Source organism: Podarcis muralis, chromosome 8 (assembly GCF_964188315.1).
Source record: "Podarcis muralis chromosome 8, rPodMur119.hap1.1, whole genome shotgun sequence".
NCBI classification, from domain to species: Eukaryota; Metazoa; Chordata; class Lepidosauria; order Squamata; family Lacertidae; genus Podarcis; species Podarcis muralis.
Genome location: NC_135662.1, coordinates 41,855,655 through 41,882,124, shown reverse-complemented (window position 1 = coordinate 41,882,124; position 26,470 = coordinate 41,855,655). Strand labels below are relative to the sequence as shown.

The following is a 26,470-nucleotide window of genomic DNA, read 5'->3' as shown; positions in this document are numbered from 1 at the left end:
ATGCAACTTCACAAGCCTGTCACAGTTGTGTCGTCAGCTATTGCACAACTTGTGGGCTGAGTAGTCTTCAAGACCCCAGGTATGCTGTAGTTGAAGGGGCCAATAATATACTTTGTAGCAGGTTTGCAACTTTTTTAAAAATGAAAGAGACATGGCTAAACCTGCAATTGTCAACTGTGTCCTGCAAGTACCATGTAAATAGCAAGAAGATTAAATAAAAGCAGCACTGCAAAAAACAAAGAAAACACCCTCCACAAGCTTAGTACTGTTGGCAACATTTCCATAAGAAGAGTCAAAGTATTCAGCAGCTTTCTCTTACACAGCAATGAGCAAGCTGCATTTCCATACAGTTTTAAGTTTTTAAATTAAGGTCCTGCTGATTTAATGCCTTCTCCAAATGTATACGCTTAATTTCCTGTACAATGTCATTAGCAGCACAATCAGACATTTTCCATCCATCTAATCAGGGAGCCCTTTGTTGAAAGATCAAAACTGTTTTACCATAGTTGCAACATCCTTTTTTTTTTTAGGATAGGATTTTTTTTGAGGGGATGGGAGGGGAGAGGCAAGCAGGAAATCTTTTTTCCTGTTTCATCCCCCTCCCCTTCCCAGGGCTAGAGCTGTAAAACAAAAATATGCAATTTTAATGCCATAATATGTATTGCTCTGTGGAATGCAACACTATCAAAAATCGTATGTTGAAATGCATACTTACACAGGTTTAGCTATCATACTACATGCAGTAGTTCTGGCCCGGTGTCACCAGTAGGAAAAATAATGTCCTTGTTCAGCTCATCATATGGGCACCTTAAATCTAGGTGAGGACAAATGGGGAGGTGATGTGCATGTACAGGCAGGGAACTTATTGCTTGAAACGGATCAACAGAGCACTTAGGAAACCAGTGCAGTGGGAAATCAATATGACTCAGGGCCAGCTTTTACTTTGTGCTCTTTTGCCAGTGCCAAAAAAAGAGGCAGCCTATCTCACACTTGGATTATTTTGGGTGATATATCTCTCATTTCATTTGTTTTATTATCTTTTATTTTTCTCAATGCACTCGAAGCCGTATAGCATATGCAAATAACAATAAGAAATATGTGCAGCTTTCTTGTTGAAGACACATTTTCTTAAAGATCAAGTAGTCTCGTTTAAGCTTCTTACTGATTTTTATTTTATTTTATTTTATTTATTTTGCCTATGCAGTGGTGAATAAGCAAGGTGCAAATTTAGCTTCCAGTAAAGGTCAAACATCATTTTCATAGTCTGTGGTTGTACAGCTGCCTAAGCAAAAGCAATTGTTAGGCAGCTAGGCTAGTGAAAATGCATTAATTAATGTTACTTATTGCTGGTAGATCTTATACAGCCATTAAGCAGCTAGACATAGACACTGTTAATTTTCAAATTACTTACACAGTTGTTCCACGTAAGTCAATGAGATATTTTGGAAGATGAAGCTTAAGAACTATAGCTTTGGAAAATGTATTGATAGGTAGAATGGCTTAATGTCATGTGTAGATTTATATTCGTATTAGTTCACAACAGCCAGTATGTTAATTTATAACTCAGGGGCAAGTCGGAGATTTGAGCCCACAGGTAAGCTTTCTTCTGCAAGTTAAATGTAACGCCATCATTCCATGCATTACTAAAACCCTCTCCCTTAAGAGGAGGCCTGAGCAACTTGTGAGCAGCCCACTAGAAACAAGGCCACAATACACAGGTGGTGATCTGTGCTTGTTTTCTGCCTCACATGTTGTGGAATCCTTCTTCAGATCACATGAAATCATGAAAAGCAAGTTCTGCCTCTTTTTAAACTCATGACAAAATACTCACACAAAATTGATCTGGAGACCCTTCATATTTACTCCAAAGATACTAAGAGCGGATCTGAGGCTCCTTTCCTGTTACATTGCAGCACCTTTCAATTGCATACCCAGAAGCATGGGGGAACCACTTCATAGTACAGCGATGCCAAATTGTAGAAGTTGGGCAGGGTGGTCACGTGAATAATTGTTTGCTTCCCCACAGGTTGCCAGTTCCATGTGAAATATTCATGTGATCACCCCTGCCCATGTTCTTATGTTATTTTATTTATACTGCTCTTCAAATAAGCACTTCCTGGTTGGATTAAAGCAGGTCGCATGCGCACCCCGTGCAGAATGCATCTGAATCATGCAGAAGTGATTTCCTTGTCCTTGGGCATGCTTCTTAGCATGTAATGTACTAAGGCAGCAAAACTTCTTTAAACACGGCTTTCAGAGCTAAGTGGCAACAATATATGGCCAGCAGTACTCCGTTTGTTTGATGCCATGTGTAAAAATGGTGGAATATCCAACTTGTAAAATTACCGGTATTATGTTCACTCCAATGACACAAGTGAAAGTTGCAATGGAATAAGCAGAAATAAATGTTCTAAAATGTCCCTCAGGTTAAAAAAACAACAACGCTCTGGTTCCAAAATGTAACTTATAAAAGAGCATATGACAATTCAGAGAACTACATTACTGGCTCTGTTGGGAGTATGTATTTTTCAGACAGAAGCTGCCGCCCTTCACCAAAATTTAAAGGTTCCACTAGGCACGTGTGAGCCCTTGGGCACACCTACAATAACTTTCTGTCTGATATGACACATTTCTGCCTTCTGAAGGAAGCAGCTACACTTTTTACATTGCCCCTCATCCCTCCTGCCCCAGGATGCCTTTTAGACCAACTTATTACATTCACTAAGAATTCATGGGTGTAAATAATGCAAAGCATGGGCCAATGTGTAGTCCACTGATGCAGACAGCTGCTCTTATTAATTGCACACTGTCCTCTGCTTTGCTGATTTATTTTAATATGAGTCTCAGATTCCCTCATCTTTACATTTCATTTCATCTCAGGTGAGTACCTCTCTTCCCCTCCAAAAAAGGTATTGGAAAAGAAGTTTGTACGCCACGCTCAAACACAGCCCAGTGTGAGTTTTTAGCGTGTCAGTCAGTGAGTTAGAGGGAAAGGGTAAAGAGAAGCTAATCAGGATGAAATGAGATTAAAGGCTGTCTAATTTTACAGCAACTGTGATCCATCAGCCACTGTGAAAGTGACAGTGGAAATGAATGATGGAGACAGACAGGTGGGGTTGTACATTTCACTGATTTATCCTCAAATGCACTGGGCCTTATTTTATTGAGTGAACATGACCGCATTTATCATGACTGTCATCTAAACCCACTTCCCTCCATTTAAAAAGGTCACTTTACTAGGAGGAAGTAGGATAGAGGCACTTTCAAAAGAGGTTTAAAAATCTAATAACATGTGTTTATAAAGCTCTCTGCAAGAACTCTCAGCTTTATTAAACAAACTAGTGGAGTTAAATGAAAGGAGAAAACACCAATAAATAAGAGGAAAAAATTGACATCTGAAAAACATGTGCAAGACCCAAGGTCCTAGAAATAAACTGCACCTATATAGACATATCAGAGAGGACATGCGCAAACCAACAGCTTCTCTTCTGGCCTACCTTCTCCCCCAGATGTTAAGGTCCCAAGATGATGAGAAAGCAGAGTTGTACTACAGATCACTTCTTTAAAATTTCAAAAGAAATCTGATCCACTTAATCTGTGGAGCAGAACCCTATTCTCAGTGGGGGGCGGGGGGCGTTCGTTTCCTTCAGTATCTGTGTTTCTGCATTCTAGTATGTAGATTGTTTGGATTGAACTTGTACAAGTATTTGGTTGTGCATCATCAGCAACCAGTTTGGGAAAGGATTTATCTTGCCAAAATCAGGCAAGGCAAAAGCAAAGAGAGACTTCCCCCTTTCCTGACAGAGAATGAGTGATATCTTCTCTCTCACTGTGCACACGCATCCACTTCCAGTTCTGCCCTTCACCACATCTTTCCCCACACTTTACTATGGTTGCACAATATTTGAATTCTTTTTCTTCGTCAGATGCTGTGTCTTGTAAGATTGTTTCATTGATCTTAACTAATGTGTTTCCACCAACCAGAAAACACACAGGTCCCAGAAAACACCTTGAAAACACAACAGGTTCCATAGGCCTGAATGGCAGGTATATATTTCTAAACAAACAGTGGGCACAAGCCAGGACACCAGTTTCTCAAATGTTTATGGGTGCCCATCTTTCCTTCACATCATATATGGTTACCGCAGCAAACCTAAACCACACATAAAGTTTGAGGCAGCTCTAAGTCAGCAATGTATCACCAGGAGAGGCTGTGCAGGCACTAAAAAAGCCTTCCACTGTTTAAAAATAATTCTATAACCCCTTCCTCAAATTTGCTCATAATTATTCAAAAATTAGCACTTGCCAATAAATTTCAGCATAACAGCTGTCTAGGAGATGTTCACTTTGAATGCAAACGCATTCATTATTTGTAATGAATTACTAACTACCCAAAACACAGTAGATTTCTGGTCACAAATATCTGGGTTGGAGAGAGGTGCTTCAGATGGAAGAGCACCAAATGAAGATAAGTGGACAATGAATACTTTTGTGTTACTGGATGAACTGAAAATCTGCTTTGATTTTTAAAATGCTTGTGAGGTCTGCTTTGCCAGAGATACAGTCACAGAGACAGAAATCACTTGGAGCAATTCAACAGTAATGTTACACATAGGTGTTAAGTTCTAATGGAGACAGACATACTGTACAGGGTTCTTTAAAAACTGTATCAACCAATCCAATACCTATCTACTATAATTTTTAATGGTTTTTTTTTTTACTTTGTAAGTCTCCTTGAGACAATTTTGTGAAAAAGTGACAAATTAATATAAAGAAATAAATACTTGTAAGTAAGGTTCAATGGGACTTACTACCAGGTATGTGGGTATAAGATTGCAACTTCAGTCTGTCAAGTTAGAAATGATGACTGCAGTATCTGTCTGTTTTTAAAAACCAGTCACACACTCATCCTTTACAATTCTAGATGGAGTCACTAGATGGTGTTCATAGCTGCCTGCCCTTCTGTGCCCCACCTCAAGATGCTTTGAATTATTATATTAATCAGAATTTGCAGCCAACCACAAACAAAGAAGTGAAATGTAACATGAATAGCATAGCTAGTTTTCTCTCCAGCAGTTAACTTCTGTTTGTGTATCCAGTTCAAAGGAAAGAAATCAAATGTCGTGTACAGAAAACAAATGCATTTGGTGCCAATCCTGACAAGTGCTGAGTTCCTACAACTCTCACTGATTGTGACAGATTTGGCACAAAATGTGCCTTGTGTTTTCTTGTCTCAGTTCCCCAAATCCAAACTGAATGAGAAGCAGTCCATGATTCCACTGGCAGTCCAAAATATAGTTTCCTACTCCATACTTCAGTCCTGGTAAAATAATTGCTTCTGTTTATTGTTTCATGGCTGCTTTGTGGCTGTGTCTCTGTAGTTCCACCATGGGTTCACCACATTTTTTTCCTGTAAAGTTTGAAAGCTGTTTTCTCATAGTTGTGCTCCATGCTACAGAGGCTCAACTGGCCTCAACCAGAAGTCAGGCATTTAGTGTTACTGTGGGACACTCTTCCAGCAGAGATTCATCAAGCTTTCCTTACTTTTTGACTTTCAAGCATCTCTTCAATACTTTTTTATGCCAACAAGCCTATGCAGTTATTTAAAATCTCTTTGAGGAGCCAATCTTCCCTCCATTGTCATTCTGGCCTCATCTCTCCCCAAGGCAGATGCTGGAGCCTCCCACTCCCTGTTGTAGACCTTCTTAGTTCTCATGTCAAATGATTTGTGCTTCCAGGTAGGTATATATTCTTCATCAGTTGCCATACTCTGCTTCTTGTTCTCTCTATGCTTCCTTCTGTCTTCAGGACCACTTTTTAGTCCCTTGCCAATCCTCTTCAGCCTACCAAAACTTGTCCAAACAGAGTTAAACCTAGTCTTATACTTTCTTTGGTCACGATCCTCAAGCCAATCAATTTGTTTCTGATGGAATTACAAAGCCCATTTGCCTATAAATAAGGACAATGAGATTTGAATGCAATATCCACTAACTGACCAATCATAAACCAATCAGTTCTGAATGCCACTGCTGTTAGCATAAAAGGTGAAATGCAGCCAGCAATAGGAAGCAGCTGTGACAGTTTAAATGTCAATTGACTAACAGACCTTGAATAACTTTGTATATTCTCTCTGCTTCTAGCCAGCAGTTAGAGACAATACTTCCTGACAGTTAGCCATTTACAACCCAATAAGTGTTTAAATTGTTAAAACATGGTAGGTTTACCACACAACAATATAGGTTCTCCACACTGTAGGAGCTTCTGCCACCATAGTGCTTTTGAAAGCAACTGTTCATGAGATAAAAGCAGGTGATACAGTATTTGGATTCAACAGGATGTGATACAGGATTGCTGAATGGTAGCTTAAGTATAGCTCTAATAGCCTGTGTAGATTCAACATTCAGAATTTGCTAACACTGGGTATCTGTCTTTGATTGTTGTTGTTTAGTCGTGTCCAACTCTTCATGACCCCATGGACCAGAGCACGCCAGGCACTCCTGTCTTCCACTGCCTCCCACAGCTTGGTCAAACTCACATTCGTAGCTTCAAGAACACTGTCCAACCATCTCGTCCTCTGTCATCCCTTCTCCTTGTACCCTCAATCTTTCCCAACATCAGGGTCTTTTCCAGGGAGTCTTCTCTTCTCATGAGGTGGCCAAAGTATTGGAGCCTCAGCTTCAGGATCTGTCCTTCCAGTGAGCACTCTCTGATTACCAGATGCTGAATGGAAATCTACCAAAAATTGAATATGTATTACTTTGTTGACTGACTCCTCACTTTCATGGATTAGAGTTTCCCCAGATTACATGGATGTGTGGCAGCAATCAATTATATGTGGAGGATGTCCTCAGTACAGCAATGTACTTTAAGTTCATCAGTCCTTTGGTAATTTTCTTTGTTGCTCCAAATGCATCTGATATTGGAAACAAGAGAAAACTTATGTGCCTGTAGACTTGACACCTTAACACCTGGAGGATAATATCTGATATCAGAGCTTCTGAGAATTCCATCTTCAGAATTCTGTAACTGCCACCTTGTCTATAGCATGATTTTGATTCACACCAGAGCAGTAGAAGAAGGCAGAAACTGAAACATCTTGCTATAAAAAGGTCATCTGTTTTATTAAGTAAATTTATTTATTTACTTAACAAGATTCATATATCTTTTATCGCAAAAACCTCAAAGAAGTTTATATATACTGGTAACTATAAATAAATAAATAGCTATGTGAAAATACCAATAAATATTGAACACAAATATAAAATAATCCTGTGCACGCTATCTGTGACAGTTTCTTGCAAATAATTCCCTATCCCCCTAGAAGTGTTATATAATAATTTTAGCAATTATCACCAATTTTGTGCCCATTTAACATAGATTTAAACTCTGATTCTCACTGATTGTAATGATTGCATTTCATTACCATTCAACTCCCACCTTACAATTTTCTCCTTTATATACCTGCCTACTAAGAATTCACTTCACGCATCTAACAATGTGGGTTTGGGTCCTCAAAAATGTATGTTACAATGCATTTATGACATAAATTTAAGGTGCCACAAGACACATTGATTGTTTTTACTGCAAGAGATTGGCATGCTATCCCTCTGGTGTTTTTTTTAAAAGTGAGATAGTGATGACTTACAAAAATGCTACCCCATACATAATGTATTTCCAATCCTGCATCCTGTGCAGTTTGCTTCTCAAAAGAATATGGTTCCCAAGTTTATTTATGGCAGGAATTCCTACCTTTAACAGCAGTATGACAAGCAGAAATTCAACAGGTGACAATTTCCGCTTCATTGAACTTCCATGCTCAGAAATGTTTCTCTGGTACAATTTTTCCCTGTCATGCAGCTATTAAAGGCTCAAGAGCCCTGCCAGAAAAAGATAGCAATCCCAGGTGGCTGCTATGGTATTTACATTATGCTCAAAATTCCTCAACAGGAAACAGCAAAATATAGTTGTTGTACTACCACTAACTACTACTCCTGATATACTCCTCTATATGCCGATTTTTCTCGCTTAGCTTTATCAGTCCATTTGCAGCTAGGATATCACCTAGTTTTGACCCTGTCTTGCTTGCATCAATCCTTTCAGCAGTTTAACCTGCCTTCCCAGCACTGAATCACTGACTCATTTTCTTACATTATACTGTACTAGATTTGTTCACTGGCTTTGACTCACTCTTGGTCTTTTTTCCACAATGATCCTGGCCACAATCTTTTAAGGTAAAACTAGACAGCAGCAGATAAGTGTTTCATTCATATGGTCTGTATGAAGCCTTATTCTACATTATTCCCAACACATGTTCACCGAACTCATGAGAGTTGAGTGAGATCATGCCAGTAAGCCATGATTCTGGTGGTGTATGCTCAGCTTCAGTGAGAACAGCCGTTATGCATGTAGGGTCAACATGTATAGGACTTCTCCATATAAAGAGAAATCCTCAGCCAGTCAGGATTCCCTTTATGTAGAGGAGTCCCTACAGAGATTTCAGATAAGGAAGAAACAACTGTAATTATCAAGACATGTTAAATCTCTGTATCACTCTGTTCTGTACCACCCTATTCCGCCTTGGTATTCCACACCTGGAATACTAAAATGTTGAATCTATCCACAGAAAATGGGCAGTTTTCTGATTTCATGAAGAGCAATTTTTAAAGAATATCTTGAACTTTAGAGTTTTTGAGGTGTAAAGGTGACTTTTATTTGCATGTGCTAGAAAGCATGCAGAGATTCTCTTAAGGAACACAGGAAGCTGGGAAAATCAGAAAGAAATGAAGCTACAAGATGACCAAAGGCTGAGCATTATGACGTAAGTGCTAAATAGGTGCACTATAACAGGGTACACAGAAGATATTGAACAAGTGAAACAGCCCATAACAAAAACTGCATTAGTTTGTGTTTGGAGTATCTTCATCTGCTCTTTGATATATCCAGGGAATAACTGGGAGTAGAACAGTGCTGCTGACATCATGTCTTACCTATAGCAACCATGTGACTCCCAAGTCTCTGCTACCATCTTGCAATGCTCTCCAAGAAGGACACCTGGTTCCACTTCCCCATTCAGTCCCTGCCAATGAATTTGCTCATAAATAAGCACACTAGCCTGGAATTTGACCTAGCAGCATAGGCCATTCCATTACTCTAGTAATTGCTTTGTTGTGAGTACTGCAAATGAACAGAGTTTTCCAAACAAGGAAAGACAGTTTGCCTTTTCCTTTCCTGAAAAAAGCAATGAGAGGAAATGGTCACAGAAAATTAACACAGTGCATATATCTTGGGATTTTTGTTTCTGCAAGAAAATCAGAACATGAGGAAACCCCAATCCAAGATATTAAAACATGTTCAGCTAAATAACAGAGGTATAAAAGCCGCATCCAATAATATTAAAGGTAAAGGTAAAGGTACCCCTGCCCATACGGGCCAGTCTTGACAGACTCTGGGGTTGTGCGCCCATCTCACTCAAGAGGCCAGGGGCCAGCGCTGTCCGGAGACACTTCCAGGTCACGTGGCCAGCGTGACAAAGCTGCATCTGGCGAGCCAGCGCAGCACACGGAACGCCGTTTACCTTCCCGCTAGTAAGCGGTCCCTATTTATCTACTTGCACCTGGGAGTGCTTTCGAACTGCTAGGTTGGCAGGCGCTGGGACCGAGCAGCGGGAGCGCACCCCGCCGCGGGGATTCGAACCGCCGACCTTTTGATCGGCAAGTCCTAGGCGCTGAGGCTTTTACCCACAGCGCCACCCAATAATATTATCATCTAACAAAACACATTTAGGGAAAGCTCTGATTGTTATTGAAAGATATTTCAAATGGGAAACATAAAATTTCAATCACAAATGCCACAGACGTTGTGACAATCTGGATTTCCATTCTTCCTTAGAACTTTTCTCTCTCATTCTTAGATATGCAGCCATGCATCATTAATAGGAATGCAGCCATACATCATGCTTGCCACTGGCATTGTATAACTAAACTCTACCATAACACACACGCTCTTGCTGCCCTCTTTTCTTTCAGAAACACCCCCTGCCATTTTTATGTGAAATGTAAGCCCATGAGTTTTTTGAAAATTGGCTTGATTTTCTAATCAATCTTACATTTGCACTTTTATTATAATTTGATCCCTTCATCTAATTTTAGCTATATTTGTCTTTTGGCTTTCTGGTTTGCTGGACCAGGTTAAAAGGAACGCAAGGCAGACTTGGCGTCCACAATAAAGGATGGTGAGGGAGAATGGGGGCTAATCAGGCTTTATGCTTCTGTCTCTTTTTTGTACTTTTATTTATTTTATCAATATTTTATTCCAGGGAGAGGCCATAGCTCAGCGGTAGGGTACATATTTCCCACCCAAAAGCTCATAGGTTTGATGCCTGACATGTCTAGGTAAGGCTGGGAATATCCACCGTCTGAAACCCTGGAGAGCTGCTGTTAGCCAGTGTAGACAATACTGAGCTAGATGGACATTATGCCCATTTAGGTCAGTGCCTGAAACTTCAAAAGAAGCTTCACAGGAGGGATTATGCAAACTGGCTCTGGGCTGGTGCTTAATAGGCATTTTTCATAGGTTATTTTTCAATTAGAACGGGCTTGTATTGGACCTCATCATTTTTTACTGAATTGTGTGTTTCTGCACAATGAGCCATAGAATCATACAACTGCACAGGTGGAAGGGACCCTGAGGGTCATCTAGTCCAACCCCCTGCAATGCAAGAATCTCAACACGCGGTCTCCGATCCAATTTGAAACCATACTATTTGGAAATGTGCTAACAGGTTTATTATTATTATTGCTGGCCATGATATGCTTTTGTGTCTTTTTTGATATTATTTTGTTGCTTTCATTTGTTAATGGTTTGTTACTGTTATGAACTGCTTTGAGCTAAACTTTGTTGCTGGAAAAGTGGCATACAAATATTAAATGAAACCAATGGCCCTGGTAACAAGCAGCTGTCTAAGTTCCTATTTGTTTTGCCATTGTCTGTGCATTTTTATTATGATGTGAGCTGTTTTTGATACTTTTTGAGGCAGACATGGTGGATAAGCTTTTAAAAACAACAGTTACACGAAGACAGACTGATGTAAATACTGCATTTCTAAGTACAACAATTGCATGTTCTAGGGGAGTCATTAGTTCTTCAGATATCCAAAGCCTTCATTAAAGCTGTCTAGCACACAGTGTTGAGGCTGCTGCTTTAGTAATGTGCCAGTGCTTGCTCAAGCTTTACAATGCAGGGCTGAGACCAACCTTAACACAGCACTGAATCAGAAGCCCTGGTGCTTGCAACTGCTGAGTGAATAAAGTGAGATGCAGAGAATTTATTGGGGCCACTGAGAATTGTTCATCAAATTAAATTTGGGTGTCAAAATGTTTATAGTTTGTGCACAACTATGATAAATGAAAACTGTCAATCTTCAAACAGTATAATGGGGACATATCAAGAGATTATTCACCCCAATTTCCTCCTTTGTCCCTATTATTCTATGACTAATCAAAGCAATTTGCTGTGCCTTTTTAACACTAATTTTGAGCAAATGCCTAAAGGATTCATTGGCTCTGTCTCATGTTCAGGAACAGAAATGGCAAAGTATTCAGGAGCTGAAAAATGCACCCTTATGGCAGAAAAGCGGCAAGGAGCGGCAAACCAGCAACCCCAATTTAAATACTCTCTTTAAAGAGGTAGCATTACAGTGGTACCTCGGGTTAAGTACTTAATTTGTTCCGGAGGTACGTTCTTAACCTGAAACCATTCTTAACCTGAAGCAGCACTTTAGCTAATGGTGCCTCCTGCTGCCGCTGTGCCGCCAGAGCACGATTTCTGTTCTCATCCTGAAGCAAAGTTCTTTACCTGTGGTACTATTTCTGGGTTAGCGGAGTCTGTGACCTGAATCATATGTAACCTGAAGCGTATGTAACCTGAGGTACCACTGTATAATGCATTTGTGCATTTATTTTTTAAAAAATAAATACATATTTTAAACCCTTGTCTCATCTAGATGACTGAAAGGAAATGAGGGAGGGGTGTTGGGATTATATAATCCAGTTGATCCTTGCCTATTTTATAATGTGTAATTTTAAATGTATAATTTTACATGCTGTTTCCATATATGCTATAATGCAAACTATCCCTTTGGGGGATAGGCAAGAAATGTACAGGCAACTCCTCATGCATGCAGGGGTTACATTCCAAGGCACCACACATTTATGTGAAATCGTGTATATTGGGACCACCACTGAACCCTATAAACCTCTGGAAACTCTTGAGAAACCCTTTTTAAAAATCAGCAGCACTCCTGGGATAGCACTTGCAAAAGCTTGTGGGATTGTTAGATGCTGTTTTCATGCCATGTTCGCTCTTTTGGGGGTGTGCAATTTTGCCCCTTTAAGTGCCACTTCCAGATTGATGGCGATGCACGTGTCTCAAACACGTGTAAATGGGGAATTGCCTGTAAATCATTAATCAAGATGTTTCTCTTCCTTAATTTATAACTAGTATCTTGTAAACTTTAGCTTGACCTTGCGTTTGGCACCGCCTAGCAAAGTGCTCAGCCCAGCCCAGCTTCATGCAGCCTCGCAGTTTAGGGGAGTTAGAACAATAAAACGAGGAGATAAAACAATAAATTAAGACAACAAAAGGAGTTAAGAAGTAAAATGGAAGAGAGGAGAAAAACAAGTGCTAAGGGTTGGTTATAGAGCAGAAACTTGCCTTAGAGTTGGCCTTAGAGCTCAAAACCCTGCTTCAAGCGTTCGGCAGCCATCTTCCTCCCATTAAATTAACAAAAGATTAACTGACTTGAAAAACAACACCTTCTAAACCCTATTCAGGTGTCTCCATGCAATCTCAACATGCACTGCCAAAGAATCTACCCTGCTTGGGATAAAACTAGCAAGAGTCCATTTCCCCCCACTGCACAGAATTAGATTGCTCCCCAGTCTTGCATTAGGGAAGCATGACATTGCACCAGCAAGGATGTGGCAATATCCTTTTGCCTGTGGGATGATGGCAGTATGAGGAAAAACCTGGGTGACTGGGAGCTTGATGAATGAGAATGTTGGCTTAGTTCATTCCTTGGCAAATGTGGCTAGAGTCTTGATGTAAAATTCAATCTCCTTTGTAGCCACTAATTATATTATACAGGTGATATTATTAAAGAAACACCAGTAATAAAACTAACAACCAGTAATGACATCTTCTTTTCAATAGTATGCAAGAAATTGCATACTAGGAAGAAATCTAATTCCAATTGGATTCTTTTTTTTTTAAGCCCACTAAGATTGTTTTTTTTTTTAAAAAAAACCTCAGTGATACCAGGATAGAACAGCATGTGTTTTAGCCCTGGTTCATCCTCATCTTCTTAACCAGTACAACAAGACAAAAGCATTAAAGTAAAATTAATCATGTCAAAAGATTTTAGCAAAAACAAGTGAGACCATGCAGAAAGCATCGCTTTGTCTAGGGTGAAGTCTCGCTCTGATTAAAAACATATAATGCAAGTAAAAGTAATACATCATTGCCTTAGTGTTAAGGAAATTTTTGGAAGAACTCCACAACCAGAAATATAAGAAATCTATATATTCTTTATCTCTTGCAGGTTTATTTCTAACAAGTGAAGCAATACTGTTCATTAAAATTCAGCCTAATATTTTTTAAAAAGGACTGAACAAAAACATTGTCGTAAATATTACATAATCCGACTACAATATAAACAGCAGTCTCTGCTTTTCATTTGACTGATGTGTAAAAACTTCAGTGTTAAGCAGATTCCAAACTCAATTTAAAGTATAATGAGAGTATTTATAGTGATAAAGTCACAGTCAACAATGCAAAGCTTTTGCTGCTACTCTGAACCACCCAATTTTGCTATATGTCGCAGATAATACTCGTTTATTTTAAATGCATGTTTTGTGCAGGCCCTGTGTTTGAGAACAATGGGTGAGTCAGCAAAGAAGCTTTTTTCTGCATTTAGCATTTTCACTTAACTTGCAGAACACAAATGAGATAAAAACACTTGTTCAAAATAAGATATATTTGCTTGCACCCTTCAGTCTCCTTTTCCTTTGTTTCTAGATATCCTATGAAAAATACAATCACTTAAAAGTACCATGCATGTGCATGTGATGTTGTATTGCACACAAAAATCTCAATTCCTTCGAATCTTTCTCCCCTTCCAATATGTCATTTAAAACTGGAAGCAGCCCCATGCTTCTCCCTCTGGTTCCATGACTAAGATTGGGAGCGGCCATATCTCAGTAGGTTTGATTGCAGAAGGTCCTAAGTTCAGTCACTGGCCTCTACAGGTAGATTGCTGTCTGAAACCCCGGAGAACCACTGTGTGTCACAGAAGACAGTACAGAGCTAAATTGACTCATCATCTGGCTTCATATGTTTCTATATGTGCCCTGTACTTCTAAGACAGTGCTTCTCAAGCTAGCTGATATGGTAGAACCACACCCCCCCCCATGTGCCAAGTCAAGGTACCATATTTAGTTCCTGAATTATCCCACCCAACCTGGGCTGTGGTGGAGCTGCAGGGGACTGCATCCTATGGCTCATGGACCAGCACCAGTCTGTGGACCACCACACTGAGTACTGCTGTTCTAAGAAAAGTGCAATTATTTCTATTGATAGAAATACTTGAGGGATGTTGTGTAGCCAACAGTAAGTATAGATGATAACAATAACCTTGGTCAGCATATATTCAAAAATCAAACCAGGCAAAGCAAGAACTTTTCCTTGCAGAGCTACCGTGCACGACATCCACACTAAGCCTGCAGCTCTCTTCATTTCTTATGGAGACCTACAAAATAAATCAACTGATGCAGCCAGATATTGCTTTTCCTCTTAGAAATGGGAAAAAAGATATAGGAAGGATGCACCTCCCCACTCATCCAAAATCTCACATCTGATTCTTTATTTGATTGCATCTCCAAGATCCATAGTTCCAACATAACATTTTCCTTAGTCCTATGAGAACATCAAAGCATTCATCCAATTATGCTTATGGCTTCTCTCTCACTACTGTCCAGTTCTATAGATGCCAAGATGATGCAGCATAAAGAAGATATGGAAATCTAGGAAACTCTCACAGGCACCAATACCCATAGCACTGAAGAAAAGCTGGTAATGTTCACACAGGCCAAACACCTACATCCCCCAAAGACAAAAGGGCTTCCAGTAGCCCCAGACTCTTTCTTTCCCTTCCTAGGAAGAATGCCTTTGGGCTCACTTGAGGCTGGATACATTCTGTGGAAATATAAATAAAAATCAGGAGTGGTGGGGCAGGCATGGTGGGCACCACTGGGGGTGTTTAGGAGACTACAGTGCCCACAAGTGCCACAGAAGGGATCCCAGATCAAAGGTATCCCTCTGGAAGCAATTTGCTGGGTGGGGCAAAGGCGCTACAGTTGCTTCCTGGCAAGTGGGCTACTGTTGCTTACCAGGAGGGAAGGAGTGAGTCAGTGGTGGTGACATGGTATCTGGCTTCAATGGTGCATTTGCACTATGCAGACCACTGTGCCGCTTTGCCCTCTCTGTCCCAGTAAGCAACTGTGACCCGCCTGCCAGGAAGCTACGTAGTGCAGTGGCTCTGCTCCACCTAACAAGCTGCTTCTTGATGCCCCAGAATTTATGTGTTCACTTGCTTGCCACAATGACACCGATAATGATCTGATAGAGACACTATAGATAACTTCCAGGAGGCCTGGATCCTGGAGACTTCAAAACATCTCTACAGACAGAATGATTTCAGAGGTGCTCCACAAACTGTAGCCTCTGTAGTGGCATGTTCTGTGTCCATTAGCACCGTTTCCTAGGATACAGTTACAAAAGAAACTTTATAATGGGTTCTAAAACAATGGCCTCAGAAAGCATGTTAGCAACCTATTCATGTGGTGAAAATCACATCACCTGAGTGTGTTCTTCCCTTTGGTGTCATGAGAAAACATCATCTGTTAGAGTAAGTACATTAATTAAAAGTGAATTAGTTTAAATATTTTATTATATGTTTTTCTTCAGCTGCTTTTTATATTTTTCTTCTACCTAATGTTACTGAGCTGGGTTATTACAGTGTGATTTAAGAAGTCCTTTAGCGCATATCTGGGGGTGGGGAGAAAGGGTTTTAAAAACTGATTATCAAAGTTTTCTCTGGCAGTGTCTAAGTGAAGCCGTCTCATCTTCCCTCCAATATACGAGCTGCAGAAAGCTTACAGAACATTGATTGATTCTGTGGCAACCTTATCTCCCCACTTCCAAAATGCTGTAAACAGCAACTTCCAGGCTTTGTTTAGTCTTTCTTATTTGCCATTCAGAGCCACCTTGGCGAAGAGTCCTGCAACCAACATCAAAGGCTACTAGTGTCAGAGGTGACCAAAGAAGTAAGTTTTGATAAAGATATTAGGTCAATATTCTGGTTTGGTGCTTTATTTTCCTTTTGATTGTGCATACTCAGTGCTAGCCACCAACACACCTGCCAAGTCAGTTATAATTCTTCATACAGCACATATAGAAGGGAAACAACAGTTGAGTGGTTTTGGGAGACTCCAGTCTGGAAGCACCAAATACTTTTCCTACATTGTATGAGACCAGTGAATTAAAAGTGACAGTCAAGTCTTTAAAAGCAGTAAGTATGCATTTGATAAATATTTCATTTGGTGCTGCATTGCAAGTGAGATTCCTGATGTACATATTCCACAGTGAGTTCTCTTTCATTTGCTCCTGCCTGAGAACAACTCTACTGTACAATCAATCTCAGAAGCGCAATCTCAGAAGCAAACTGAGTCTTTTTTTCAGACTAATATTTTACTGTATATAATTAGTTTTTCTTTTTTTTAAAGAAAGATCTTCCAATGTAAACATACTATGTATACTCTGATATACTTTCTTTTTACAGATGAAATTCAATTGGTGGTACATCTTGTGTAAGTGAAACACAGCAATTCCTGTAAACCTGAAAGCTATGACACCTTATTTGGTTGTTGTATAAATCTCTTCTTTTAAACAACTAGGGAAGGAAGGAAAGTATAAACACATACAAATGAGGATAAAAGTGGTATAGAACAATATATTTTGCTAAATGCACATTTTCACTCTATGAGAACCTGCATCTGCCAAACATGCCCTCTTCAGTACTATGAAAAATCTGTGACTCTGGTCATCCCAAAGGGAGGCAAAAAAATGGAAGCCAGTAGTAATACATGTATACACACATACACAACTGTGTCCAGTGTCGCAGTTTGAAACTACACTTGAGTCCTGAGAAAAGTGATATAATTTTCTAAGATACTAAGGAACATGAGATGGGTCACTAAGGTCTCATGGGCACAATTAGTACCTTTGAGCACTGGCAGTAGTTGGAGCTATTGTACCGGTGCTGTTCCCTGCATGGTACATCTCTCTCTCTCTCTCTCCCCCCCCCCCCCCCCCCGCACCAAGCTTGTGTTAGCTCCACTGCAGGTAAAGTGGCCTCTTAGGATCAGGCTGCCTGGGAAACAGCATTTCTGTTAGAAAATCTAAGTTTCACAAGTTGTCCGGCTTTTAAAGTATGGCTTTGATTTATGGATCAGAATTGCTCGTTTATAATTTTATCTGAACAGCTTTAGGCAATTCTGACAGTTAAAAATGTAGTTTTATTGACCAGTGCAGCTAGTCTGCCCACAAGGGGACCAGTAAATACACAGCCTACTGCACCAGGAAAAAACACTATTATTTGATTCCATGACCACGTTAGATTGGAAATCGTAACCACTATAACAATAAGTTCCAAAGCTTAAGACAAAATGCTTGCTGTAAAACATAGTTGCTGCTGAGAAAGAAGGGGACAGATCTGGATAGAAAACCTGCCAGTACAGTTTACTGAAGCTGACCTGTACCACTGATACCTGGCTGTGTCAGTGAGAGCTGTGGAAGACCACAACGGGAGGGAGGGGGCAATTCTCTATGGCATGAGTGGTGTAAAAGGGTATGCAGCACAATGCAATATGCCATGAGCTCTAAAGTATAATATAAATAGGACACAATCCAATTAGAAAGCTAGGAATTTCCAAGTTGCATCAGTTTCCGTGTGAGTGATCTAGGCATGTTTTGAACTCTCCTACTTAAATTAGTGGCACTTGGTCTTAACTGGCTGGATTGTGTCCACAGCATATAATATACACTGTAATAAAAGGCAAAGGTACCTAGAGGAGGAGGCAGGTTTATTTAAGAAAGCTTTGCCAGTTTTCACTATAAGCGTACTAAAATGATTTTAAGACAGATTTAATTTAGGCTTGTTCTGTTCTACAGGTACTATCTCCTACAATCTCAATTTACTCTTCCATTGTGAAACCTGTGTAATATATAAACAAATCTCTGTAGGGAAGCAAATCAATAAAGTGTCTAATTTGATTAACCATGTTTTAAAATTCATCAAGGTAATTCAACGTAAAGTAAACTGCTTACTTGTCAGTATTTTCCATGTCTTCTTTTCATCATCATAATACTGAACCAAATTGCTGGGTAGGCGGTCAGGTCCAGGGGGCAGTCCACCAACCAACAAAAGCATTTTCTTGTTGGAGCGAATTCTTCACCCAAAAGAGAGAGAAGATGAATAACCACATTATTGGAGAATATTTTTAGTAGCAACAAAAACATAACCATCATAGGAATGTTCACTGCTTGTAGTTTTCTATTTCACTTTTTTTTGGTTTTGTTTCCTTTCCCTATCATGTCTCAACAACTTTTTGAATCAAGCAGAAGAAATAATAAGAAAAGCTGCATAGCCCTCTACTTGTGGAATAATAAGTTTCCTTTATGCAATTTGTTAAAGGTTTATTCTAGAATGACCTTTTTCTCATATTATCCCTTTAAATCATCACTCTTTACAGCTGAATACACATGAAATGCTCTGGAGTTGTACTAAGGTTAAACATTAAAGTTGCATGTCAAAAATCGTATTAGTCAAAATCATTATTATAAAGCCATTCTGCACCCAAAGAACCTTAAAAAAATTAAGGCTATGCAGCGAGATTCTGAACCAATTCTTTAATCACACACTGAAACTTAGATTCCAACACTTCTGGCACAATTAGTAGCAGTGTGCTAACAGGTACAGGCTGAACTCTACTTACTTACAAAACCCTTTTTTTTGTTTTGTTTAATTTAGCCCTACATTGCCTCCCCTCCCTCCACAGCCCCTCCTTTCTCTGCTCTCCCTCTGAGCACCACTGGCTATAGCAACACCAATTGGTAAAATGAGACTGTGATGTTGTTGTGAGCCTCCCCAGAGTGGAGCCCTGCCAATGCTTGCCACTGATCCAGCGGCATGAACCTGCTCAAGTGTGCAAAGTCACTCTAATTCCCTCCCTCTGTTTTTCTACCTTCTCCCCCAGGGGGCAGCCACTGAAAAGAGTGACTACCCACCCATCAAGAGCTGGCAATTCGCTGCTATTAACCGTGACCGTGATTCCCAATCTGCCTGGCAGTTCTTAAGAACAGGACTGCAACGTCTCATATGCAGTAAAAGCTGTAATATGCACCCTGGCCTCCATCGCTATACCTGATGAATGCACGTTTCTTTGTAACACTAATGGCTTTAACACAATTTCAAGAGAAAAGGGGAGAGGAGACCTAGACCCCTAGATGAGTACTGATGCTTTAATAGTCACTTTACATATAATTGAACATCTATCAGTTACAGAAGCCTGGAAAAGTGATAAAATTCTAAATAGGGAACCATGGTAAGGCAATTCATTCTACTGTGATGTGAAATTTTAACTATATGCACATGCTATGGACGTATGTTATATGCCTGATGCAACGTCTCACTGCAGGGTTGCTGACCTACTTGGTTACCCTGCAATCTTTATTGCATTAATCAATGGTTCTGGAAAGCAAAACAGGACTTGTTTCCATTAACCGGTTTGAATTATTACTGAACCATTTTAGGTACATTAAAAAAGAGGGCAACACTTCTGATGCTGAGATACTCTGTTAATATAAAAGTACTTCAGTAAAGGGAGCTTTATCACCAATGTCCACATACTGCATTCTTACAACAACTACTACTACCACTACTACTACTACTACTACTACTACTACTACTAAAGCCTGCATATGTTTGACCAACTAATTATATTAGCATGGTGCTCTAATGGAAACATTCATGGGAAATGAACTCAAGGGAGTTTGGAATTCTGTCTGTATAGCCTTCTTATCTTAATTAAGATATTGAAGGTGCAATCCTATTCAAGTCTGCTCAGAGGTAAGCACCACTTAGTTCAATGGGACTTCAGATGTGTGTGTACAGCAGATGTAGGGAACCTGTGGCACTCCAAATCTTGCTGAAATTGGCCATGCTTGCTGGTGGGAATTGCAGTTCAACAACCTCTGGAGGGCCAAAGGTACTACACACATGGTGTATAGGATTGGACCACGAAGATTACAATTACAACAAAGGCTGCAATCCTAAATGCACTTACTTGCACCCTCCTTCATAAGATTATACAATTCTTTATTATAACGCCACAATTCAGTGCTATTCTAATGTGCACATTACAGAACATATACAGCTCACCTCCTGTGCTTGGGTTTTATCTCTAACCTAGCAAATCAGAAGCAGATGGCCACACAATGTGGAAGTCACAGGCCAGATGTTATGCCAAAGCTAAGTCCACAGGACCTCCAGTTCTTGTTCAGGCTGCCTGTGCTACTTGTGACTAGCGGTGGGCAAACTCCTCTTGGTCAGAATTGGGCTCTTAAAAAACACCCCAAGTTTCTCCCAAACTCAGAAAATAGCTTAGTTCTCTCCAACCCAGTTCTGAGTTTGTTTTGGACTTGGCTGCACCCTGATGATGATGCTGGAGCATGACAGGATGTGATCCATTTACCCAGGGCTGTCTTTAGCAGATGCGGCGCCAGGGTGCAAATATCTGCCCAGCACCCCCAAATTACCACGGATAGTGTTGGGGTGGCTGTAGCTGCGCAATGCCAGCCATTGGGGGGGCAACTCTCCCCCATGCCACTGTGAGAGAGCAATCCCCACAGAGGCTTGGGAAGGAAGCTGTGCGCCTGCCAGCCATATCGTTGGTGGGGCGCAGCTTCCATCCTAAGCCTCTGCGGGAATCGCTCTCCTCCTGAGGAGGCTTGGGAGTGAAGCTGCACTCTCCTCCCGCAGAGGCTTGGGAGGGGCGCAACTTCACTCCCAATCCTCTGTGAGGACCGCTCTCCTACTGAGGAGGCTTGGGAGGGAAGCTGCATGCCCGCCAGCCTTATGGTTGGCGGGGAGCAGCTGGCGGGTATGCAGGGAAAGGGGAGGCCACTGGCAAAGCCACACAGCTCCTCCACTTGCTGGGGCACCCCTGAGAGGCCGGCACCCTGGCGCGACACACCACTAAGCCCTATGGGAAAGACGGCTCTGCATTTACACACCAGCTTCATCCCTCACACTTGCCGTTTATGTTGCTCTAGTGACAGCAGCGACGGCAGGGGAAAGGTGGGAGCTCTTTCTTCCCTTCTCTAATACCTTGCATGTTACTTAATGCTCAGTGCCAGACACACAGGATTGTGGTTTTCCATCACTACTGACATGGGAAATGACATTTTGCAGCACTTCTTGCCTCTAGTACACAGGCATAGCTGCATGCCAGACATCAGTGAGGGGAGCAGGGCTCGCTTCCCATGCTCTTGGTGCCTCACCAAAGCAACAACAAAGGAAAGGGAATGGGAGGAGACTTGGAGGTGTGGGTGTGGGTGAGTGGGAAGAAAGAGTGGGAGAAAAGCTTAACTTACTTTCTGGCTCAGAATTTTACCCAAGTTACAGAACTTTTAGGGTTGTAATGCTTGCTTCACATTGAACAGTATCACGTATCTGTTCTAAACTGTGCTCAGATAATGCTTGGAACGATCACTACTTGTTTTTGTCCTCCTCCCTCATTTTCAAAATTTTATTAATATAACATGACAGTATGTAGCAAAAACCATCATACATCAAACCATCACTATTTGTGACATTTGTGCCGCAGGTAGGCCTCTGGATAGTACATTATTCAAGCAAGGGAAACATTTCATTTACAAAAGGAGTAGCATTGAATATGAAGGAGCTTGCTGCTTAAGTGCATGTGCACATGAATCTAGAAATAGGGCTTGGTGTTAGTTTATTTGCCAATTTATATTTAGCCATCATGCCAAGACTGCCTCTTATAGTAAAAGATAGTTATTACCTGCTTTAAAAGAAATCAGACACAGAATAGCTAGCAGGCAGTAACAAAGTTAGTAAATTTAAATTCGAGATCCCTTTGACCCATGAGATCAGAATCAGTTCCACAGTCACTGTCAGCATGGACTACCTTCTGATTCATGCCTGATAGATGAAAATTTCAATAACGCTTCATTCTACCCAATCTCTCCAAAGGGGGAGTAGAATAAACCATGTTTTAATTTGAGTTAAGGATGGCTGAACACATAACAAGAGACTGAGCAACGTTAAGCCATAAGTCACCTAAGCATGGTCATCCTTAATGAGAGAGTAAATTGTTTATTCCAACCGCCTTGTGTAGCATGTTCTATTTCTATCACAATCAACTTCACTTGTACTTTAAAATTCTGAAAACCATTGCAAGTTTGGCCAATAAAGAAGCTTATTTCAATTTTTTATTAGTTTTTGCATTTCACATTCATCTAAAAAACCATCTTCAAGCCTCATAGCACTATGAAGAAACAAAAAATAGTAAAAGTTGTCTTGTCTGAGATGCAGGATGGCTGGCGACACTCTGATATGAATTACCAAATAGTGGTAACAGGTAATGTATACTTGGGCCCAAATTGTACAATGTGAACACGTAGAAACCAGAGCTGTGTATGTGTAGCCCTTTCAAAAACAACAAACAAACAAACAAACAAACAAACAAACAAACAAACAAACCAAACCAAACCAAACTGCAAGTTGTGCCAGTCACCTGTTCAGTGGAGAAAAGAGAAGGTGGGTTGTTGAGACAGACCTCAGTTTCCACTGCCAAAAAACTGATTTGGTGTGATTTTCAGCTTATTTGAGGATTCTACACATGCACAGATACTGCTGGACTGAGGAATTGCACATCCAGCATAGAATCCCTTTAAAGATGCGTGCAGAAGCCTACTTATGTACATGTTTCACACACCCCCCAAAAACAATATCCTGAGATTTAAAAAAATGAAAAATGACTAACAGAATGCAGCATTATTAAAAGCAATCCACAGTTAAATCCTATCAACTATTTATGGAAGGCTTTCTGCAGTTTGTGGGGCGTCATAACAGAGAAGGAAATTTCTGATACCTCCCCTACAACAAAAAAGAAATAGAAGACAGTTGGACACCAAAAGTGCTGAATTCAGTGGGTCTACTCTGAATGTGACTTAGCTGGATACCATCCTCAAGAAATTATAACTTGAGGATGGTATCCAACTAAGTCACATTCAGAGTAGACCCGCTGAATTCAGTAGACTTAAGCTGATTACATAGTAAAACAGCCCAAGCTGCAAAAGAAAAATAAAACAAACTTTTTTTCTGAATGCTGTACGGAAAAGCACATGAATCCAACCTTTGAAAGGGAAACTTTGGAAGGAACTTGGAAGGGCATATTTTAAAGGTCTAACAGCCTATATTTCCATGCTATACTTTGCTGCATATTTTGTGATTTTAAACATCTGCTGGGATTTTCTCACTACTTGTCCCCAAAGTGGATCTTGGCATCCAATAATTCTTTTTCCCTTTGTACCAATAGCTTCTTCCTAACAAACTATGGTCACTAGCCAACATGGATCCATGTAAGGTGAAACAAACTACATTCCAGTTTGGACATAATTACAAGACAAGGCTTCATGGCTTGCTGCTCCCACTCACACCAGGGTAGGGGTGAAGTCAAAGCAATCAGATAGTATGAACTACCATGCTGCTTAACCCTGATAAGCTATTAACCATGGATTAGTATTATGTGCAAACTAGCCATATATACCTCAGCAGTTCTAAACGGCATAGGAGTGATAGAGCTGTCCATGCTGAAACCTCTAATGATTTCAAAATTCAGGCCCACTTCATATCTTATTAATAAGTCAGGCTAAGCCAAAACATTGTTTAGCAAGACTGTGTGAACATGTGGACTCCTAGAAATGTCTAAACCATGCTTATAATTAAGCTCTCTTCAGACTAACCACAAGCTGCAGCCAATAACAAACCTTTGGTTGGAGCTTGTGTTTAGTCTGGACAGTGCTCAACCTAGGCTTGCCATACGTCAGGAAAATAACCGACATGTCCTGGTTTTTGAGTGTAAAAATGGCATCGGGGGAATTTTGCCAAATCAGCAAAATGTCAAGGAAAACCCAGGTGTATGTCAACGCGATGGAAAGGAAAAGCAGCAGAAACAGCTCCAAAAACTCAGCCATTTGGGTTTGTTAAAAAAAAGAGAGAAAAGCTCAACAACATTGCGGCAACTATCAGAAATTTTACTTTTTGAGATATGGCAACTCTAGCTTAACCACGAGCCTGGATTCAGATGACATGCTAAGCCAAACTTTCTCATAACTCCACACAGAAGCAAAAAAAGTGGCTTCAGATCCTCTCCATTAGCCCACACTTTTACACTAAACCACTGTTTGGGTTAGTGAAATATGAATCAAACTATTATATTTTAGGTCAATCTATACCTAAGACTTTTCAAGTGTACCCCTAAAGTTATAAAATATGAATGTCACAAACATGTTTACAAATATGAACATAATATAGGTACAAGTGTCTGGGATCCATCATTATCTACAGCTCCCTATTCATAAGCAAAACTGGGTTTGCCTCTGTGTAATATGTGAAATGCTCCAGAGACATGGGGGCTCTTGAATTAAAAATTTCCAAATTCTGGAGATGGAAAAAATTCATCAGCATAACATAAATATTTGTTCCCCTCAATTTTAATACCTGCCCAACTGTTTTTGTGTGTGTGTGTGTGTGGGGGGGTTGGCTTCTATGTTCACTTGTTATGTGAAGAACTTGTAAAGAAGGGATTGGATTAATGAAACAAAGAGAGAAGGGGCAATCTGCAAGAGAAAGAAGACAGCCGATGTGCAGGTCACAAAGTACAGAGTTGGAGTACTGCTTAGAAAAGAAGTCCTATTATTTTGGTTTTTCTGCAAGTTTCCCCCCCCCAGTTGGAGGTTTATGTGAGGATTCTAACAGCAGACAAATTAAAGGCAGTATTAAATGCTGAAGTGGAAATCTTACAAAAATGGAAAAGGAAACAAATAGGAATAATGTGTATCTTGTTCCCAATTCTTCTTGATTTTTCTTTTATATATGTAACTACAGTGTCCTTTCCTCACTTGTTTCTTTGTGTCTTAAAATTACTTGTGTCTTAAAATTATTTCTTCCTTGGTAGCCACACTACATTTTTCATTCACCTTTCTTTTCTTTTATGAACATGAAATAGCCAGGCCAACACAACTGATTTCACCTATTGGTTTGATTATGCTATCCTTGTTAAGTCACTTAACTGTATCCCAAGTGCTTTTGCAACATTTTAAAGTATTTTCCCTTCATGTTGCTGTATCCCTGCTTCAGATTACTGATACAAACAATGCACCAACATTTGTGTTTGTTTTAAAGCAAAAGCTGCCTCAGGAGGCTGCAATTCTGAACACAGAAACAAGAAAACCTTGCTTAGCCCTTTGTCCATTGACAGTGCACACCCCGATCCTACCCCACCCACAGCCACCATCAAATCATCCATAGAAATGATTTCCTTAGCAAGGTTCTCTTAGAAATATGATCTGGAAACTTGTTCTTGCAGACCTGGAGGTTGCCATTACCTTTAAAAAAATGTTTTTTGGGAAAAGAACCATCAACCATGTCTTTTCTTCACTGTCTTTCTGAGTCACCAGCTTTTGCCTCAGGCCAACAGAAAATTTGTAGCATGTAATCTTGATTTATCATTAAATATTTTGTTTAGACAAACATTAATAGATGCTTCTTTCTTTCTTTCTTTCTTTCTTTCTTTCTTTCTTTCTTTCTTTCTTTCTTTCCTGTGGGACTGCACAAGTAGGTAGGTGAATTTAATTTCTTGAACCCTTTCAAATGAATCTCTCACACAAATACTGGAGCCAGTTTCATTTTCTTGGCCTCCACAGGCTCAGTGTATCACACTTCATTCAGGGTTTACCCCAGGCAGCATGGTGACCTACTCAGAAAGCTTTGGCAATCCTCTATTTGGAAATTGCAGCTCTAGGCACAGAAGAGTGTACAAAACTCCAGCACTGGTTGGACATTCAAACTCATGTCATTACAATTACATGAAGCTAGAGTGAGGCTGTGGCTGCTCTAGCACAGGCACACACACTGAGGGCATAACTGTAGAGGAGAGGCAGCTTTCCAAAGAGTTATCCATCCCTTGTTCATCAGAGCTAAGAGCTAAATGGCACCTTAAACCTAGGTTATGGGTGCAAGAAGGGAATGTCTAGGCACACTTTTTTA

The 26,470-nt window shown here is 40.2% G+C and overlaps 1 protein-coding gene across 5 annotated transcripts in view; it reads right to left on the bottom strand.

Annotated features, from left to right (window-relative positions):
• KLHL14 (kelch like family member 14) overlaps nt 1-26,470 on the bottom strand; it is a 62,357-nt gene that overhangs the window by 23,304 nt on the left and 12,583 nt on the right. For all 5 annotated transcript variants that reach the window (XM_028737075.2, XM_028737072.2, XM_077933069.1 and 2 more), the window contains exon 3: nt 18,442-18,563. In XM_028737075.2, the coding sequence (XP_028592908.2) occupies nt 18,442-18,563 (122 nt within the window). The remainder of the gene's footprint in view (nt 1-18,441; nt 18,564-26,470) is intronic.